General features: G+C 51.8%; 1 protein-coding gene across 4 annotated transcripts in view; it reads right to left on the reverse strand.

Moving 5' to 3' along the window:
- Positions 1–20,290, reverse strand: part of LRRK1 (leucine rich repeat kinase 1) — a 124,310-nt gene that overhangs the window by 20,503 nt on the left and 83,517 nt on the right. For all 4 annotated transcript variants that reach the window (XM_025437937.3, XM_035714357.2, XM_035714359.2 and 1 more), the window contains 13 exons: positions 19,269–19,398; positions 18,521–18,633; positions 17,913–18,127; positions 15,676–15,840; positions 14,958–15,130; positions 13,824–13,944; positions 13,380–13,539; positions 12,672–12,948; positions 9,918–10,089; positions 7,403–7,566; positions 6,277–6,416; positions 4,009–4,258; positions 1,312–1,478 (listed from right to left, as the gene is read on the reverse strand). In XM_025437937.3, the coding sequence (XP_025293722.1) occupies positions 1,312–1,478; positions 4,009–4,258; positions 6,277–6,416; positions 7,403–7,566; positions 9,918–10,089; positions 12,672–12,948; positions 13,380–13,539; positions 13,824–13,944; positions 14,958–15,130; positions 15,676–15,840; positions 17,913–18,127; positions 18,521–18,633; positions 19,269–19,398 (2,247 nt within the window). The remainder of the gene's footprint in view (positions 1–1,311; positions 1,479–4,008; positions 4,259–6,276; positions 6,417–7,402; positions 7,567–9,917; positions 10,090–12,671; positions 12,949–13,379; positions 13,540–13,823; positions 13,945–14,957; positions 15,131–15,675; positions 15,841–17,912; positions 18,128–18,520; positions 18,634–19,268; positions 19,399–20,290) is intronic.

The raw sequence follows: 20,290 nt of genomic DNA on the forward strand, positions 1-20,290 counted from the left end.
CTCCATACAGGGACTCGATCCCGGGACTCCAGGATCACAACCTGGGCCGAAGGCGGCGCTAAACTACTGGGCCACCCGGGCTGCCCCCGCCAGCCTTTCCCCTCTGACTCATGATGTTACGTCTGCTGTGTGCCAGCTTTCCACACACGCGGCTGTGTCTGCTCCCTTGGCGGGCCCGGCCGAGCCCCAGAGAACACTCTGCAGGGTTCACATCTGCAGAGTTATAAGTCATGACATCTGCTGGGCAGGCCTCTTTTCTTTGTCTCCCTCTATAGGACTCTCAGCTGTTCTTGGGATTTTGTCATTTCATGTGCACTTAGAATCAGTGGGTGCGATCTCTCTCTCTCACATACACACACACCCCCCTTGCTAGGACTTCAATGGGAATGAAACTGAACTGTATACATTAATTATCCCTCAGCACTTTATGGTATAATTGCGGCACGCAGACATTTTCTAGTGATGGGTCATTGCTGTAAATGGGAACGCTCTGAGTTCTGAGGTTGAGCTCACGTCTGGCAATGCTGTGACACTTACTGGCTCTCACGTTTGTCAGTAGAATCTCTCGGATTTTTCTGTGCAGGAAGTCATTCATATAGTAACAATTTGTCTCTTCCTTTCTGATCTGTTTTCTTTCCATTGCTCTAGGATTCTGATTTTTCCACCAGGAATGTAAATTACCTTAATGATCCTAAAGAGGAACATGCTAAGCCAGGGGCTGTGAGAAATGTGATATTCAGCCGCCTGGAAGTGAGGGGGCCGCCCAGTACCCACACTAGCTGGGTGTTAAGTGCTGATGGGCTGCTCTAGGTAGAGAACATCTCTGAGCTGCACGTGGTGTGTGGACCTGGATGTGCCAAGGCAAGAAGGTGTTCCGTCCCTTGTGTGGGTGGGGGAGAAGACACCCAGGCTGGCTTTCCCATGCATTTACCTGGGGTGCCACCTTCCTTTCTTTAGTGGAGATGGCTGAGAGGGGTCCTGCAAGGTAAGGGGTCCACATGAGGTCTGAGTGTGCACTCACCATGTACCAGGCCCATGCCAGCCAGGGAGCAGATAGAAATTGTAAGGATGGCCCATACTCTTGGGGGCTAACATCTAGACAAGAAAATAGTCTCCCAAGATAATTTCTAAGCTTTGCTCAGCATGACCTTTAGACCCATTCCACATCCTGCCAGGAACAAAGCAGGTCGACTGCTCAGAGGGCTCTGTTCGCCTCATCCACCGTCCTCATCCAGTCTCCCCAAGGTGGCAGGAAGTGTGACGACCTTGGAAGAACATGCCTGAAAAGAAGGGACATGGGGCCCTGTTTACCTGCCGGGGTGTTGGCTAAGTTCTTGAATTTCTTGATCTGGAATCGTTTCACTGCCACAGGCTGGCCTTGGTACCGGGCCCGATAGATGATGGTGCCGCTCCCGCCCTGGCCCAGGACACTGCTCTCGTCCTCGTTGTGCTCCAGCTTGCTGTTCTCCAGGAAGAGCCTGCCAGAAATACCACATAGAGGTCAGACCAAGCCTCCTAACTGGTCCCTGACCCCCCTGCCCAGAGAGGCCTGTGGGGTGGGGGTGGTCCTTGGATGGATGGATGTGAGGACACCCTTGGTCGTTTCTTCCATTGCAGGAAGTCACAGTTCAAAGCCACCTGTGGAGTCAGACAGATCCAGGATACACCATGGCCTTGGACAGGTTGTGTAGCCTCAACAAGCCTGGGTCTCCTCCATAAAGTGGGATCGTAACAGTAACTGCCTTGTAGGTGTGGATGATGGCTCGCACTGGGGAGAGCCTTGCAACGTGGCCCACATAGGAAAAAACAAATTCTCTAGGAAGTTTCTCTCCAAAAGATTCTGTGCTTTGAGAGCTAGTATATCCAGCAGACACACTGCATTTATTTACTGCTAGGTTGGTTGTTTCCTTATTTCTTTTTACTAAGTGAGAGGTTAGGTGAGTGGCCATGGAGGGCTTCTGATTGGCACAAGCAGTGTCTGCACAACCGATGGCTAGGATTTCACCCAAGGGCAGGGTGTTTTAGACTTCACTGGTCTATGTGTTCTAATCTTAGGTGAAGGGGAGATTTCTTTTGGGCTTTTGGAAAAACTGTAAGTCACTCCTGGAAGGGAGGAAGGGAGAGAGAGATGATGGGAGGTGGCAGGGCTGGGGGGAGAGGGAGAGAAAGGGATGATGGGAGACAGGAGGGAGGGGGAAGGCAGTCTAGATGCCCTCCCACTGCAGGGCCTCCCCCTGTTCTGCTGAAGCCTCTCTGGGCTGCTCACCAGCTGGCTATGCCAGGTGCCTCCACTGGAGTCCTCCTGGCCCCACAGGCCGACTCCACTAGGCAGCTGTTTTTCATGCCTTCCATGAATGGATTCTGCAGCTGCTCAGACTTTGCACAGCTCAACTGCATGCTTTACACTACAGGCAGGTGCCACTGCCTCCACTGAAGCCCGTGGTGGTATAGCAGCTGAGCTGAGCTCTTCTCCAAGCACCCACTGCCAAAACCACCTGCTTGGGCAGCATGGGCACTTGGGAGCTTCCCAGGATGGCCACCGGGACCAGCAGTAGGAATGCTGGCGATCCCTTAGGGCATCCTGTAAACATGGGGCCTAGGACAGGGTTCCCTGGATGCCAAGTAACCACTCCCCCAACCCCGAACCACCCAAACTCCTAGTGCGAGGAGGGCAGTGCTTCAGGGCCCCCGCTGGGGCACAGCTCAAGTGTCCAAAGAGCCTCTGCTGGATTGGGAATCCTGTCCACACTGTTGGGCTTTTCAATTACTAGCCAAGTACCTTCGGTTAAGAACCATGATACAGCCTGCAATTTGATCCAAACCCATGGGGACAACCAGTCTGCCTTTCCAGATTTCATACTGTAGATGCCACAGCCCAGATTCAGCTAGGGTGTAAAATGTAACAGCAAATAAATGAAAATCTTAACATTTGGGGCTCCCTAATTGGGTCTCCTCTACAGAAATTTGATTCATGCATATATAAAACTCTGCATGTGGTCTCTAAGAAGCAACAACCCTCACATTAGAGTTCTAGGAATAAAGGGAGCTCATTTTGCAGAAGAGCAGCATTTCATCATCATTCCTACCAGTGAGATAACTGGGGATATTGGAAAGGGCTTTGGGCAGGGGAGTCTATCATCCAATGTAGGAAGCAATTTATTAATTTGATAGACCCAGAAGTGTGCTTTGGAACTCCAAATCTGCAATATCTCAGAGTATTCAACATCGATTCTTTGGGGATGGGGGACAATTTGGAAAAATGAGAATACAAATATTCTTACCATCCCCCCACACCCCAAAAAGTTTACATTTATTTCAAGAAGCCAGATACAACATCCTTTGCAATCCTTTGACTAAGATGACAACAGGACTTCCTAACTCCAAAAGAGTTGGTAACCACCAAGGTCAAACTGTCTCCAAGGAGACCAAGTCATAGCTTCTGGTTTCCATGACTACAGAAGATTCCATCTTTTTACCCAGCCCTTGGATTTTGTGACTCTTTACTGTTGGATGGGATCACAAAACATTTCCTCTTCCTCGGCATTCTCTCCCCAGTCATTATCTTAGGTTACAGGCAGACTCAACTTCAAGGACAGATGTAGGGGGATCTAAATGCCCAGCCTCAGGGCAGCAGGTAGGGTCAGCATTTGCCAAGACAGAAAAATGAGGCTGTAGGCCTGGGAGCACTGCCTTTTTGAACACCGAGGAGAATTTGCCTTCTATACCTTGAGCTGGCAGGAAAGTAGGAATCAGAGGCAATGGCTGGCTTAGCAGAAAGGAGCTCAGCTGATACAAGGGCAAGATGGGGTGGGGACCCAGAATGGCTCCCCTCCAAGTGCTCTGCCCAGCTGGGCCTGCTGTGGCCTCTGAAATGGCAACCCTGGCTCCCTTCGGGCAGCCTAGGCTGGAAACCTATAAGTCCCAGGAGACTGGGTGGGAAGCAGTGGCTACACCAGCTAGCCACCACCTGAGGAAGGGGCCGCCAGGCAGGGTGGTGCTGTGGCCTACCTGGCTGGAAAGTCAGTCATGAACAGCTCAGGAACCAACTCCTGGAGAGGCACAGGGAGGTCGGGGTGTCTGGGGCAGGAGATGAAGTCCTGTTCGATGGCCGTGAGCACACAGTCTTCCATGTCGAAGTACTGCACCCCCTCTGATTTCTCACTTGGGTCAGTGTGCTGGGCCCAGGAGGTCTCGCACACAGGGCAGGGCACGTACTGCTCCATTAGTGGGGTCCCATCACTTTCGGTGGCTGTCAGGGCTAAGTGGGGACAGAGCAGGAGACAGTCTATGTGAAGGCGGCTGAAGGTGGGTCCCTGAACGGCACCCAGGCTATTTGGTAGGAGGGGGTCTGGGTGCCCCTGCCTGGACCCCAGGGAGTGGCTGAACTATGACTCAGGTTCTTTTTTGGAGAGAGAGATCCTGAAAGACGAGCACTGGGAAAGGTGAGGGATGCACTGGACAGACAGTGGGTGGCCTAAACTGAGCGGGCCGGCTGGGGAGCGGCTGAGAGGCTGGGGATCCCTCCTGCACAGCTGCCCCGACAGGATGCTGTGGGCTGCGTCTGAGCTGTGCCACACTCCAGCAAGCGAACCACAACCAATAAGGAGTTGTTCTTAAAATTAGAAACATAAGGCTTGCAATTACCATGATCCTTCGTAGAAGAGCAATGCAGGGGGAGAAATGAGTACAAATTATAATAGACAGAACCTAGTCATTTTACCTGTGTTCCCCCTGGCAGGAGGCACACAGCTTTTTTGCACGCTTCTGAGAGGAGGTGCAAAGAAGTAGTCTCCAAGGCACCTCAGGGTGAGCTGATGGCCTGCCTTGTGCAGGGTAGGAGGGGACTCCTAGAACCCTATGGGTGCATCCACTATCTGGAGGCCCAGGTAAACACATCCTGCTGGCTAGCTGGTGGTGCTGTCTCCTGAGCTGCCCTGTCTCAGACGATTGTCTAATGCCCGTATCACATCCTCCCCAGCACCTGCTGTGGGGCTCACTGGTTGGCAGGGAGTCACAAAAGCCCAGGGAGGCTCACATGGGTCTAGAGGCTTCCTTGGATGACCAAGCACTCCCAGACTGCCACAACTCATACACCAAACTGCCTTCTCTTGGGCCTGCCTTTCTTTTCTGTTTTCCTCTTTCTTTCATTCTTTTTCTTTTCTTTTCTCTCTCTCTCTTTCTTTTGTTTCTTTCATTTGTTCCTTCCCTCCTTACTTTCCTTCCTTCCAAGATTGATTGGTTGATTGATTATTTTGAGAGGCAGAGAGAGAGAGAGAGGTGGGGAAGGGCAGAGGGAAAGAATCCCAAGCAGACTCCATGCTGAGTGTGGATCCCCACACAGGACTCGATCCCAAGAACCTGAGATCATGACTTGAGCCAAAACCAAAAGTCAGATGTTTAACTGACTGAGCCACCCAGGCACCACTCTTGGGTCCCTTTTTTCCTTCTAGGTCAGCTTTCCCATCAGCCCTGGATGGCCCCCAGACCCTGGTGTCCAGAGCATGCCCCCCAGCAGAGAGCTCTCTAAGCATCTCCCCTGATGCTGTCCTAGGACATGGGGACAGCCACAGGCGAGAAGGCAGCCCGGGGAGGTTAGAGCACTGGCCAAGCAGGTCTTGGAGTCCAGAGCCATCCTTCACTCTCTCGGCCACCAGCCTTCAGAGGCTGAGGGCTCACAAGGAGGAGGCTGCCTGGTTTTCCCTGCACAGCTTCCTCCTTGCAGGATGCCCCGCGGGTTCATCTCCACTCTGGTAGCAAAACAAACAGAAGGCCTCAAAAGCTTCACTTCAAAAAGTATTTTCTTTGGGTGGACTGTCAATGAAGAAGCTGATCAAAGGGCCATGTGGGTGGTTGATCACCTCTGGGAATTGGGGGAGGGAGCAGGAGGAAAATGGGGGTCCTCAATAGGTGTGGCTTCCCTAGTCCCCCATCTCTGTCAGAGGGTCAAATCCCCTCAGAATTCAGCACTGTCCTCACTGTGTAAACAAGACCGGGTGACCCTCACATGGAGGGTTCTCTTGGGCCACGCGGGGCACCCAGGGTTATCTGTCTCCCCTCACACCATGGGGATCCAGGCCCATATTTTCCCCATAGCTCCTGACCCCGTGTCACTGCCAGACTTCCCCAGGGACCAGGATTCTGCCAAAGGGCGCTTAGGACCTCTCTGGTTTCCTCGGGCTGAATCCCAGTGAGACTTCTGCTCCCCAGATAACAAGCCCCACCCTGATTCATAAAGAAATACATGAGCAAAGACTCGGTTCCAGAACGTTTTCTTACCGGGAAACCACTGATCGATCAGGGAATTGACATGGTCTGTGATAAAAGCCATCGCGGAGAAGTCCCTCATTTCCGACTGGCAAATGATTTTTATCCCTCCGCTTTTTTTCTTTTTCCAGTTCACGTCTGAGGATTCCACACTGCAACCCAGAAACAAAGAGCCCTCTGTGATCCGGCGTTGGGGGCCCTGGGATGATCTCTGTGCCTCCAGACCCCAGGGACCCCCCACCCACCCCCACCCCAGGACTCTGTGCCTCTGCAGGACTGTCAAGGGGGCCTCCGTGTTTGCGTCCCTGTGTATGTGACCATGCCTTGTCCCCTCCACCACTTCCCAACATGGTGATGTGGCCAGAGCGGGGACTTGGTGGTAACGGATGCTCAGGCAGGGGTCAGTCCCCCAAGTGGGACGTTGGGGCAGGTTCTCGCCTTCTCTGAACTATGAGATTCTCGTTTGCCAGCTGGCAGCTGTGAGCTTTAAGTGGGAACATCTATATGAGAGCACTAGGCACCAAGAAAAACTCAAGTCAGGCCCTCCAAAGAGGATACTTCACCCTTCTCCTTCATGGAGCTGAAGAATATTTTGAAAAATTCAGTGTAAAGTTGAAATAACTTTGCGTGTTTATCGAAGCTGATTAAAAGTCATTTATTAAACCTCTCGAGCTGACTTGATGTGTTTCTCTCAAAAAGGTAAAGAAAACAGAAAAGGGGAGCTAAGTTGTGTATCTTGTTATGCTGCCTGTAGGATCCCTGGTGTCACCTAGGCCATCATCACATAGGACGAGAAGACAGGGCCAGATGGCAGCAAGGGTCCTGCAGGCATCACCTAAGTGACCACCTAAGTGACTACTGCAGGCTCTCATCCCAGAACTCAGTGGCCGTGGGCTGTGGTCACCAGACCCTCCCTCACCTTTCCTGTCCTGCGAGGAGAAAGGAGGAGGGGTGAGGAGATGGGGGTGCTCTAGACATTTTTTGGGGAGGATCTCCTGTTTCCAACAAGCTGCCATGATGTGTTGCTCTGGGGAGAACTCTGGACCCTGAGGGGACTGTCTCCCAGAGAAGGCGGCCAAGGAGGCTGTTCCCATGGCCTCAGGCTGCCCCTGTCAGGTGGGTTCCCGAGTATTCCTACCTGAGGTAGCCCCCATCAAAAGTGACCAGGAGCCCTTCCTGCCAATAGATGGTCTGATTTCTTTTCACTCTGAATGTGCTACAGCGATTTCTCTGGCTTCCTGTAAAACTATAAATGGTGACTTTCCTGTGCCTGCTTTTAGTATTCTTCTTGTTTTCAAAAAGCTGAAAGACAGAGAAAAGATCCTGCTTAAGTATTCCAGCCTCCTCGCTGGCCTTGGGCAGAGCTCGGAAGAGGCTGGCCTGGCCCCATCGTGATAAATAACCATCCCCTCCCCCCCTCCCCCGCCACCGCCCCCGTCTTCCCCCGCCTCCTCCTCCTCCTCCTCCGTCACCACGCATCCTGTTGCCAAATTAAACACTGTATTATCTGGAGAGGACCCCACAACACTCTGGGAGCACATTTTTCCCAAAGGATTGATAAAAGGCTCTCCTATTTCAAACCTTTCCTGATTTGACAAGCAAAACTTTGTTAGAAAAATGTAGAAAATACAGAAAAATGTACAAAAGAAACCAAAACAACTTACCACAAAGCAGGGATTTTGATATATTTTATCCTAAGATTTTTTTTTCTTTTTCTATGTATATGTTTGGAAAACCAGCTGAAGCTGTATTTTCTGATTTTGTATTTCTAATTTTCTAAATTTCTAATTTCATATACTTTTAAGAACTTCACGTTTCCTATGCCATCCAGACTCATACAAAAGCCATTTTTCCAAAGTTCAATATTTTATAGTAACTTTCCAGATCATTCATTTCTCTGAATATATAGGTTGTTTCAATGTTTTGCTCCCTCAAATGGGCCAATGATGCATGAAAAGTCATAAAGCGTCCTCTGATTTCAAATGATTTCCTTAGTTCACATTTTTAGCCGTAGGATTAATCCGTCAAAGGGTCTGAACGTTTTTAGGCTCTGGATACGTATTGAGGAACCACTTTTGAAACAATCAGACTATGTATACACTGACCACAGTGTATGAACCTGTGTCATGCTTCTGGGCTGGCTACGGTGGCTTTACTCTGCTGATTTTTGAAAGGTGCAAGGTGGCCAGCATCTCATCCTTGCTTGAATTTGTATGCTTTTGATTACTCCTGAGACTGAACTCCTTCTCCTCATCTGAATTTCAATGGGACTTTTCATCTCATTTTGAGTGAAGGATGCTGCCTGGAAGGGCGCCTGCCTCCACACCCAGCTGGGCCCCCATCCCCAACACAGAGCCCACTTGGGAGCTCAGGCCTCACACGATGACAGCACTGTGTTCTATGACCTCCCACTTAGAACATGGCAGGAGGACAAGTTCAAAGGGAGGGCAGAGCGATGGAATCAGACCTGTGGAAGAACCAGCTCCTGCACCCACTCTTCCCATCATCACGGAGCCCCTAGGCCTTGCAAACAAGTTCCTTCGCCCACATGAGCCACAGCAGTTAGGGTTTTCAGGCTCTCTTTACTTTTTAAAATTTCAGCAATATGGGAAGATCAAAGAATATCTTTATTTAGCCAAGGAGTCATTAATTCCATAAGGGCCTTTTAATTTGAATGTGGCAAAAAGAAACTCATACTGAATTTAACATCAACTATTCAATAGTCCAGGTTTATGCCAGGGGTGCTATTATTGTAGAGTGGGTCAGAATTCCCTGGAAGCCTTGTGAAAAAAAGAGGGTTGGGCTCCATCCTGGAGTTTCTGAAATAGTGGATGTGGGGTGGGCCCAAAGATTTGCATCTAACAAGTTCCCAGGTGAGGCTGCTTCTGCTGGTCCAGGAATCCCACTTTGAGAAACACCACTCTAGACAAATGCTACTTTCATGTTACTGTTTTCCATGAAATAAACATTGGCGGACAGCCAGGATGCCTTACAACCACCTCAGGTGAATCCACAGAAAATAACTCCCTGGATTAGGTCTTCATTGCTTCCAGACCAAGTTAAAGATCTACACCAGTGGTTCTTAAGCTTGACTAGATAGTGAAATCACCTGGCAAGCCTTAAAAACTCGCAGTGCCTGGTGGTGTATCCAGAGATTCTAACTGGGGCAGCCTGTGCTCTGCCCATGTCTGTTGGAAGCTCCCCAGGTAAGTGTAGTGCACAGCCTGAGTGGCAAAACCATGGTTCGAAAGCCATGGTCCTCCAAGTGTGGTCCCCAAACCCAAAGCATCACTGGGGACGGTGGTTTGATACACAAAATGCTGGGTCCCAGTCCCCACCCCCTGAATCAAACCCTTTGAGGGGGCCCGGCCATTTATGTTCTAACAAGCCTTTGAGGGGATTTTTGATGTGCATTGGTTTTCAACCATGGTTCCTAAAATGAGTTTTCTGAGCCAGCTAGGTGCTGGTTTGGGATTCACAGAATGGCTCGAATGGGTCTGCCAGCCGACAGAAGAGAAGGCAGCTATGCCAGGCTGGCCTCCTGGTCCTCAGCTTTGCTGAAGCTTTGCTGAAGCCCTTCCAGCAAAAGGCCTCTGCTTCCCGAAAGGGCACAGCTCCCTGTACGCCCTCCCCCACGCAGAGGCTGCGGCTACCTGCAGGTCCATCTCCGCCAGGCTGATCAGCATCCGTGCTATAAACCTTTGCCAAAAGCCGACAGGAACAAAACTCATCTTAAACACTCTCTGAATGGTGTTGGCCTTGGGGTGCTGCATGCCGTGGGTGTCCAGGCCAGGCTTGGACGGAAGGAGGTGTGGCAGAAGGTAGCTGGAACACATCGGAAGGGACAAGTGAACGGCGCGGCCAGCGTCTGCCGTGGGTGCCCTGACCCTGGCACGCACACAGCCTGGCCTGGGCATGCGGCCCTGGTGCCCTCCCCTCCAGGGCCTCTGGAATTCTACTCCTAGAAAGACCGAGTAGTTTCTGTACTTGACAATGAAGGCTCCAAGAGGAAATGAAGATGGGCACAGCAGAGAAACCTCTCAAGGCAGGTCTGTAGGACAGCCACTAGAACATGCTAAGGGAAGACATGAAAAGGTCTGCATCAGTAACACATCAGACATGGCAAATCTTGGTTCGCTCTCTGTAAACAGGGCTGTGATTGGGGAATCGCTTAAAATTAACTCGGAACCGTGAAGGAGACATGGGTATGGCCACACAGTTCCAAAGACCATGCAGACATTGGGGTCAGAGTCCTGTTTCTGGCCCTTGAAGCTATTTATTGTTCTTGGCTGGTTGAGACAACACTGTCGCCTTTAAAAAGTTAGAATGTGGCTGTTTGTGTACCGAGGGATGTTTTATGAGAGTGCTCTTGCTCATCATAAACCTGCTGAGTCACCGAGTCAGTTGACAACAGCTGAAGCTGGGGAGGCCTCTTTCAAGAGCACGCCTGAAAACCAGCATCTTCTGTGCGTGTGGGGCTGCGGAGGTAGGCACAGGGTGGCCCTCAGATGTGCCTTCTTAACAAAGGTCTTGCCTTCAGCTACCCAGAGGCTTTTAAAATACACCGGTTTAGCTCCAATAAAACATCTTTAGAACGTTCTGGAAGAGACCCCTGAAAATTTTGTAGAAGTGTCTATCCTGGCATTGTGTCTTCAGCACATGGTGTAAACTTTTGTGGATTCTGCTTTCCTGGCGTGGGAAGAGAAAGGACACCTGTCCCACAGGGTTGGTGCAGGATGGACGGGGGCTGTGGATTTGGGCTGTGCAGTGGGGGAGACCCCAAGGGAACCATCATACCTGTGCTAAAATGGAAAATGCTTGGACATTCGCAACTTTATGTGGAACCAGATGCCACTGGCTATGAGTATTTAATATAAAGAGTAACAATAATAATGCTGATGATACCTAATGTCTTCGAGGCTTTTCTTTTTAAGATTTATTTATTTTAGAGAGACAGATGAGAGAGAGAGAGAGAAAGAAAGAGAGCAAGCAGGAGGAGGGGCAGAAGGAGAGAGAATCTCAAGCAGACTCCTTGCTGAATGAGGAGCCCCATGTGGTGCTTGACCTCAAGACCCTGAGATGGTGACCCAACCTGAAATCAAGAGGTGGCACTTAACCCAATTGAGCCACCCAGGTGCCCCATCTTTGGAGCTCTTCCATGCAAGAGACACTTTTCGTACTTTACATGTATTATCCCATTTAATCCTCATAATAATTGCAATACTAGTTGATAATAGTATTATTCCCATTGTACAGATGAGATAAGAAAGGCAGTCGGGATTCATACTCAGGCATTCTGGCTCTGTGGTCTCACCTGCTGTCCTATAAGCCTCCTTGAAGACTTGGCCATGACCTGGCGGATTTCATGGTTCAACCAGACATACATGTGTGTATAACTGACTTGCTTTTACTGAGTGCTGGCAACCCCTCTTTCCTCTAACCTATAGATAAAAATAACTGGAAAACTGTCAGACTTTGGCAATGCTGTAAACTCAGAGGCTGCCTCACTTTGCATGGATCAAAGTCAAGGACACACATAGGTCATGGTATGGGGGATCACATGGACTTACAATTCCTCTTTGGGATTTCTCCTTATAGGACTCACTCTTGCCTCCCAGGGGCCTGGAGCGATAAGAGACCCTCTCCCATAGTTATAAGGTCGAGCAGAAATCTGGGCGGTGCCTCGGGCTCAGTGGCCCAGGTCTGGCTCCCAGAAGGCCCAGTCTATGCAGGTAGAGTCTCTGGGCTGGCCACACAGGGTCCAGACCAGCTTACCAGGAGCCTCTGGTATGCATGTCCCCAGAGCTCTGGGATTGGGGTGTGGGCAGGTGGTGATAGGGACTCTGGTAGGTGCATGGTAAAGGTCTGCAGATTTGGGGTCCTGGCTACTGCTTTGTGGACAACATCAGGATCAGACCCAGAAAGTGGCTAAAACTGAAATTCTAGCACAGAGGCCATGTGTGCCTGGCTCGTTCAGATGTAGCATCTCTCATAGATCAGACCACGTGAGCCCAATCCCACCCCGGCCCCTGCCCTCCCTGCATTTTGAAGCCCAGCTGTGTAATTAGCATGCACATCCTTGTCACTTATCCCATTTGCATTCACTAAATAACCAAGCAATTAACCCTCTAAAACAAGAAACACCCCCCCCAACTCTGCCAGCAAGATATTTCTAATGCCATTCTTGTGTGTTCTCCTGCATTTTTTTCAGTAAATGCATTTCTTTGAACACTTCCTCCCCACTCCCCACCAGAAAGAGATACGCGTGGCCCAGGAAGGAGCAGCCGGCCTGGGCAGGCAGGCCCTCCCCATGGCCCATGCCTAGAGCTCTTCTTCAAGCCTCCAGCAACCCCAGTCTCTACTCTATCCTCCAGTGAGCAGTGGGAACAGCCTGGCAGTGGCTTTACCTGTCATTGGCCACAGGAAGGGCGATCTCAAACTTGGCCAGGAACTGGAAGTACTGCTCCTCTGTCTGCTGCGTGAAGCCGGTCCCCACCAGCAGCATCCTGAGGTCCTCTGCTCGGATCACCCCATTCTTGGCCACCGACCGGGAGCCCTTGATGTTGAAGATCCGCTGCAGACATTCGGATAACCAGATGGGGTCAAGGAAGTAGAGGTTGCGCAGGCCGTGGCTGGTGTCGGGGAAATGGAGCAGGGTGCCAGTCTCGATGAGAAAGCTGATGGCTGCCCAGGGAAGGGGAGGATGAAGCAGCATCAGACATAGAGTGATAGGGACTCTGGGGTGACCTAGGGGACCCAGGTCACAAATTTTCCTTAGGAAGCAATCAATGGTCCCAGGCATACACTGCCCTTTAGCAGGGCCTGCTGCCCTGTCACTGGTTTCCTGGTGGCACCTCATAACACTCTCCAGCGTGCCGATCTGATGGCCAGCAGGAGGACTCTGGTCTGCGGACCTCCATCATCCAGATTCTCCATCTATCTCTACAGATCTGGCTCCTTGTGACAATGTATCTGTGACTCCCGTGTCACAACCACCTGAAGTGCTCTGACAGTCATTCGCAGACAGGTGCAGAGCAGTGAAAAAGGTGAGTCTCCCTTTCTGGAGGCCCCATGCTTGTGTCCCGTCCACCTGCCCTCCTGGCCTGCCCGCTCACCCGATTGCAGGTCCTCGTAGTCTTTGATGTCATTGTCAGGCATCTGCTCCACCAGCTGCTCCAGCTGCCTGTCTGTGAGATACTGCACGTCGTCGCTCAGGCTACGGCGCTGCTGCTCTGCCAGCACAGCCTCCTGGAGGCTCAGGTAGCTCCTGGGGATCTGGGGTGCAGAGGGGGCAGGCTGGGCCCCTCAGGTCCTGAGGTGTGCCCGGCCCACCCAACCCTGCTTGCTGCCCTCGGAGGCTTGAGTGTGTGAACTTCCCTTCTCGCTGCCCCATCCCCAGCCTTCCCCACCCCTGCCCCAGAAAACTGCTCGCATGGGGGACTGTTGAGCCTAAGCCCGCAGCACACGTGTTTGACAATGGGGGGGCTGGGAAGTTTAGATTCCTGGCGAATAGGGAACAGCCCCTCTGGCTTCAGTGGGATCCTGCCTACGGTACCCACCAGCCTCCCCGCAAGTCTCTGGCAGCCGATGGTGCTGCCCACATCCTTCATGTTGCACGTGACATGGAAAATCAGCTGCCGTAGCCCCTCCTGGCCTTCCAGACTCTTACAGGAGAGCTCACTGTGAGTGCAAAACAGAACGTGATCACTCATCACACCTCTTCTCACTGACAAGTTCTGCAGCATCTGTGTCCCAAAATTTCATCCCTAAGGCTGGCAAGTTAAAAGAACCCATGAAGGGTGAACACAGAGAAATGTATTAAGCTCTCAGTGCAAAGCTCTGTGCTGGGAGCGATGTAGTATGTGTCCTGAGGAGGAGGAAAGTGAGGACCAAAGGTGCCAGGTGACACCCCCCACCCCCCCAAGGACACAAGCTGGAAGGGAGCACACTTGGGGTGGACCTGGTTCTGGCCCAGGGCCAGTGCCCCTATTTTATCGCCGGCCTCAGGGTGTCCTCAAGGGCACACGAAGAATTCCTGAAATTCTGCATCAGGACCAGCCAGATCCTGCATTCTGGGGCAGGTGGAGGTGTCCCCAGGTTGACCCTGCACCAAGGTCTGCAGCACTCCACCCAGGGGGAGTGGGGTGAAGGAACCTGAGAGCCACCAGCACAGCAACTCACACTTCATTCCTACGAGAGAATGCTTCCTTAACTTGCTGGGCCTGTTCCATCGCCTGTGAAGTGGGCACAAGGACTCCCATAACCCCACAGGGCTGTCGTGAGTCAAGAGAGAAGCAACAAGCCCAGGGCTCTGGTCCCACTGGCAGTGGCCGGGACCGCTCAGACCCAGTGTGAGGACCAGGACCACACCTGGGTCTGCGATTGGTCAGAGATCAGCAAACGTGACGAGTGGCAGGCACACGCATTTCTATCTCCTGGTCCCATCAGGGCCATGCATGCTCAGCATTGGCTCCAGCGGGGAGGGGACCCCGAGGGAAGCATGGAGAGGGTGTGCCCAGGCTCTGCCCTGCCTGCCCACTAGAGGCAGCTTGCCCTCCCCGGGGTGGTCTGGTCTGCTCTGGCTCAGGAGCCCTCTGTAGGCAGATCCCGGTGGCCCCCGGCAGATGGACAGGTGAAGGAGCAGCAGCCTCAGCCACAGCCAGGCACCAGGCAAGAGAGAGCAGGACACTCACTGCAAGTGTTTGAAGGTGATGTCTGGGAAGCCTGTGGCCCGGGACCCGGATGGTGAGCGGCAGAGCGCCAGCACATAGGCGCGCAGCGTTGCAATTCTCTCCACTCGGAATTTGGTTTCGATTAAGTCCAGGTGTGTTCCGACCACCAGCACCACAGCATTTGGGGCCTTGGCCTGCCAGAGAGAACCCCACAGCTGAGCATCGGCTTCCTTTGCTCCAAGAAGAGACTGGGACATAGCTCCCGGGCACAGAGGCGAGCCGACCCTCGGCACCACCCAGGACTGTGCCCCACACTCCGCTCTGTAAGCCTCGAGGGCATGTTATGCACCGAGGGGTTGCATGAGGCACCCCAGAAGAGCTGGATTTCTGATCCCCTCAGCCTCTATGTCAGCTTCCTGTGGCTGTGGCCTGCATCCAGGCTCTTGCCACCTTGACTTGTGAGACGGGAGCTCTGTCTTCCTTTTGCGTCCAAGAGTCGGGGGTGGGGGCTCTTAAATTTAAGAGTGCTGATAATCACCTGGTCAAGGAGGGTTTGAAGCGCTTCACTGCGACCTGATTCTGGGTCCTCTGAAAGCCTGCCAAGATGCCAAGCGTTTCTCCCTGACCATTCCTTTTATTTCCGCAGTCAAGGGGATGCTTCAGAGCAGCGGCAGACCCCCTCACCCTGCTCCCCGTGATGTTCCGAGGCCCGAGAGCTGCAGGGCTGGTGCCTCCTCACCTCAATGTTGAGCAGCCAAAACTGGAGGCTGGCCACGGCCTCCTCTCCCAGTGCCAGGTTCCAGACCACCACGTACAGGGCCTTGTCCGTGAAGAAGCACTGGTTGACAGTGGCCATGCTGGCGGGGCCTCCGATGTCCCAGACGGTGAATTCCACAGAATCCACCTGCTTGTGCAACAAGAACAGTGACAGGAGGCAGTTAGGGACCAAGGCTATAGCCAAACACGTTGAGATGGCTCAGGCACAGCACGGGAAGGGCTTTCCTCATCCTGCCATTTGTCTCAGGAATCAAGTAACCCAAGAGAAGGACTTCTGGAAGCTCCTATCTACCGCCAACAGAGCAGGGGGCCCGGCCCTGGATGGCTGGCTCCTGTGGGCTGGGGTGTTTGTGTCCAACTGTGTCTGCAGAACGCTGGGGACACTGTTCTGCCTCTGTCTCTGCTGCAGATGGTTCCCTACTGGAGGGGACACCCAGGTGCTGACGTCAGCACTCACCCAAGGCTTAAACTCCATCGGTGCCTGCGAGGGTGAGGCCGAGGAGATGGGCCTCTGAACTTGCGTAGGCTGGGAGGCGGCGCCCACCAAGGATGATGGGCAGCTGCCCTGACGTGGGAATCAAACAACAGATGTGCTGTTGTGCTGCCAGGAAAGGCTGTGTAAACGGTGGTTTCTCTATTGTCCTATGAGGTCAGAGTCTGGCCCCAGCAACTAGGACTGCAGTTTCCTGCAGCAAAGAATCGTTTGCACGACATTGCATTTTGGCCTCCAAGAGGAGGCCAAGACAAGGCGTGCTGACCGGCTTTTGCAAAGGCATGAAAATGGACAGCTGTTCTGAACTGGCTGAGGGCCCAGACACACGGGCAGTGACACAGCTCAGCATTCGAAAGGTTAGGAGGGGAAATTATAATGCTGGCCAAATGGAAGTGGATGCCAAAGGACAGGAAAAATGGAAACAGCAATTCACCTCTCTGACCTCGGAAAGCATTTGAAACAGACCAGTTGAAAGAAAGTGATACTAAGTCACTACTCAAAAAAACCCAAAAACCCAAAACCAAAAAAATAGGAGAGAATCCAGAGATTATGGGTGACTTTAGAGACGCTCTGGACAGGAGTTAGTGAGATTCACTCCTGGGGTGTTCAGGGGTGGTGGTGATGGTACTGCTGGTATTAAGTAACCAATCGTTCTGGCGTTACAAGGCATTACAAGGCATTACAGGGCAGGACCCTGCTCTCTAGAGGACAGTTTAAATGCCTAATGACCTGAACTGGAATGCCTGATTTGGAAAGTGATTTTGTGTAAAAGACTTTTGCAAGGAAACCTATCTCTAGCTGGCCCTGTCCTGGGGGCTGTGGGGGTAAATCATGCAGCCTCTGGCCCCAAGGCTCCTCGCACCCCGTGTGGTTCTGTGTGACCACAAATACAGCAACAGGTAAGGGAGGCATTATAGGTGTGCGTTCCATCCCTGAGCTGGGAGAAACAGCTAAGGGCGTGTGCTATGTCCTAGCCCTTCTGCAGGCTCTTTTCTCTGATTCTAATACAAGACAATTTTCATTTTCCTTTGTCTCATACTGAGTGGCAAAGTAGATGATTAATAGGTTTACCAAAGGATTCATTTTAAGTAGGGCTGAAGATCAAGACTTCTCAGAACTTGGGGTGAAAGCAGGTGTCAGGAAGGACAGTGCATCCATTCTGTTTGAATTGCAATCCATAGGGCCAGGAGTGGCAAGGCCTGGCCCCTGCTGTCTTTAGAAGCTCATCAAAGAAATCTAATGGACAGCCAAGATTAAGAACTATTGGCCTGAAGCCTCAACTTAGAACAGAACAACCGGGGCACTTGGGTGGCTCAGTCGGTTAAGCATCTGCCTTCGGCTCAGGTCATGATCCCGTGATCCTAGTATCCTGGGGTTGAGCCCTGCATGGGGCTCCCTGCTCAGCAGAGGGTCTGCTTCTCCCTCTCCCTCTACCCCTCCTCTCAGCTTGTGCTTCTCTCTCTCTCTCAAAAAAAATAAAATCTTAAAAGAACAGAACAACCATGAGGGCATGTTAGGAGATTATTATGAAATTATTCACGGCCCTTGGCAGTAGCTGGTTTGAAACAGCACACAACAGCCCCTGCAAATATCCTGGGTATCAGACACCAGGCTGTGAAAATCCCAGGCTCTCTGGAGAGGAGACAGAAGGGGCGCAGGAAGCTCCCTCCCACCCATGGGGACTCTGCACGCCGACCATCCTTGACCTTGGCTCTCGAGCCAGCTGGCCTCTGGAGCTCCCACTTGGTGGTCCTGATGGTGGCCTCGCTGTGCACCACCTGGGGGGCCCTCCCCGTCTGTAAGATCTCCAGGAGGGTGGACTTGCCCTGGCGAGGAGGACCCACGATGATCATTTTCATCAGCTTGCACTTCTCTGCTTTCCGCAGTTGAGCACGCAGGTAAGATAACATCGCTTTGGGGCCTACAGAAAATCACAGAGTGGGGGAAAATGCTGCTGACACATGGACAAGAACATGCTCACAGCTCTTGGGAAACAAAATCCTGTCTTGAAGGAATACCTTCCATATGTTCTAATGGGTGGTAGGGAGTGGAGAGGGCGATTGGATTTGATGCGAAGAAGGTGCAGTCATAATTACCCCAAAAGTGGAATCCGAATGGTGTTCGGATAGACAATATCCTTCCTGCCCACAGAATCACGGATAGTTTTATCCTATGGTTAATTGCAATACACTGGTGCTCAGCACCAATCACTTTCTGGGTAACCTGCACAGGTCGCCCAGCTGCTTCTAGCCCAGGTCCTTACCCTCTGGACTTAAGCAGTCTTTCTCCGGGGGCAGTGCCTAGGAAGCCCTACCTTCTTTTTTGATCTCTGTGGGCACGTTGCTGATGTTCAGGTCTTCAATGTCCAACTGCCAGAGGTTGCTCAGCTGCCCCAGCTCAGGAGGGAGCTCACGGAGGCCAGGATTGCTGAGGGCACACACACACATCATGGGAGGACACACACACATGTGCGAGCACACACAGACACACACATACATGCAGCAGCCCGTCAGTCTCTAGGGTCCACTTTTCCTGCACCCCTGCTTTCAAATGTTCCATTAGATAGCAATTCCAAAGGCTTTCTCGCTGGAAAGCCAGCATTGCAAATGGCAGCTCTGTCTTCTGCAAATCCCTGTGGCTTAGAACTAAGTTTCCTCCCCACCCAGTGTCGTCATATTTTCTATTTATTATGGTGCCATAAAGATTATTAGTCACTTCTCAAAAAGGCAATGTAACTGAATTATCTTATATTTTCCTTGTTTTGCACACCGCACACTCCCGTGCCCCCTCAGCAGCGCCTGGCGATAGGTACTCAGTAAATGGAAGGATGAATAACTGAGCAGTTCTCGTCAGGACAGGAGCCAAGTAGCAAGGAGTGCATCATGGCATCACGGCCCCTGTCTTCCCTTCCCCTACCTCTTTGACTAAAGCCCAGTCCTGAAAGTCTCCCTGCTGCTTCCTGGTCCATAGAGGGCTTCTTTCTCCCTGCTGCCTGTGTCCTCAGATGGGTCACGGGAGGACACCCTGAAGGGCCAGTGCGCCTGCGCTGGCTGGGTACTCACTTTCCCAGGTAGAGTTCCGATAAGCTCTTCAGGAGGCAAACCGAGGGAGGGACCGAGTCCAGGTGATTGTCGTTCAGACAAAGGACTTCCAAAGACTCACTTAGGAAGGCCGGAAATTCCAGCACACCCACTGCAAAGAAACGGCAAAACGGACTGGATGTTTGCGGATGATTCTGGATCACGGCGTGCAGGCCAGGCAGGTGTACCAGCTGGTGAAACCTCCGCAGGGCATTGCAGTAAATCGGTCTGAGTAACGTGCTCATCTTACTGACCTAAGTAAGGATTCCCGTTCTAGGGGATGGTCCTACAGACATTCTTGCAAGCATGTGGCAAAGATGTGAGGGCAGGACACTCCGTGGGCACACTGTTTGTAATAGCAAAGACAGGGGACAGGCTGCGTGTCCCCCACCCAGGGAGGTGGCGGATGAGTAACGGGTAAGATGCAACTTATAGAGCATGGGGCAGGCAGGTCCATGGGTATGGAGTGACATCAGGGACTACTGGTGAACTGGAAAAGGAAAGAGTGGAATCTGACATCTAGAAGGCTTAAATTGTGTATTATAAAACGTGTGTGTGCAGGCTTGCGAGCAAATACACACCCCCCGTGCATTTATGTGTGTATGTCATATGTATGTGTGCTATAATGCATATTCGTGCTATATGATGTTTATGTGTGTGCCACACATGCACACAGGTATATTGACGTGCTGTATGTTACAGGCATGTTATAGGCACACCACACATGTGTATTACAGGCATGTGGATACACCAGGCACACATGCGCATACGTGTATGTTAGACACAAACATAATCATTACTAGAGACACATTAAATCCCACAGCTGTCTCTGGGGAAGAGAATTACGAGGAGACTGGATATTCATCCCACACATTTGATACTGTTCAAAAATTCTGTTTACCCCGGACACGTCTTCTTCAATTAAAAAAAGCCAATGGAGTAAAAAAATAACAAGATGGGCTTGGTTTCAATGCTTCCTATGATGCCACTCTCTGAAAAAACCA

Source organism: Canis lupus, chromosome 3, assembly GCF_003254725.2.
Source record: "Canis lupus dingo isolate Sandy chromosome 3, ASM325472v2, whole genome shotgun sequence".
In the NCBI taxonomy this organism is placed as follows: domain Eukaryota; kingdom Metazoa; phylum Chordata; class Mammalia; order Carnivora; family Canidae; genus Canis; species Canis lupus.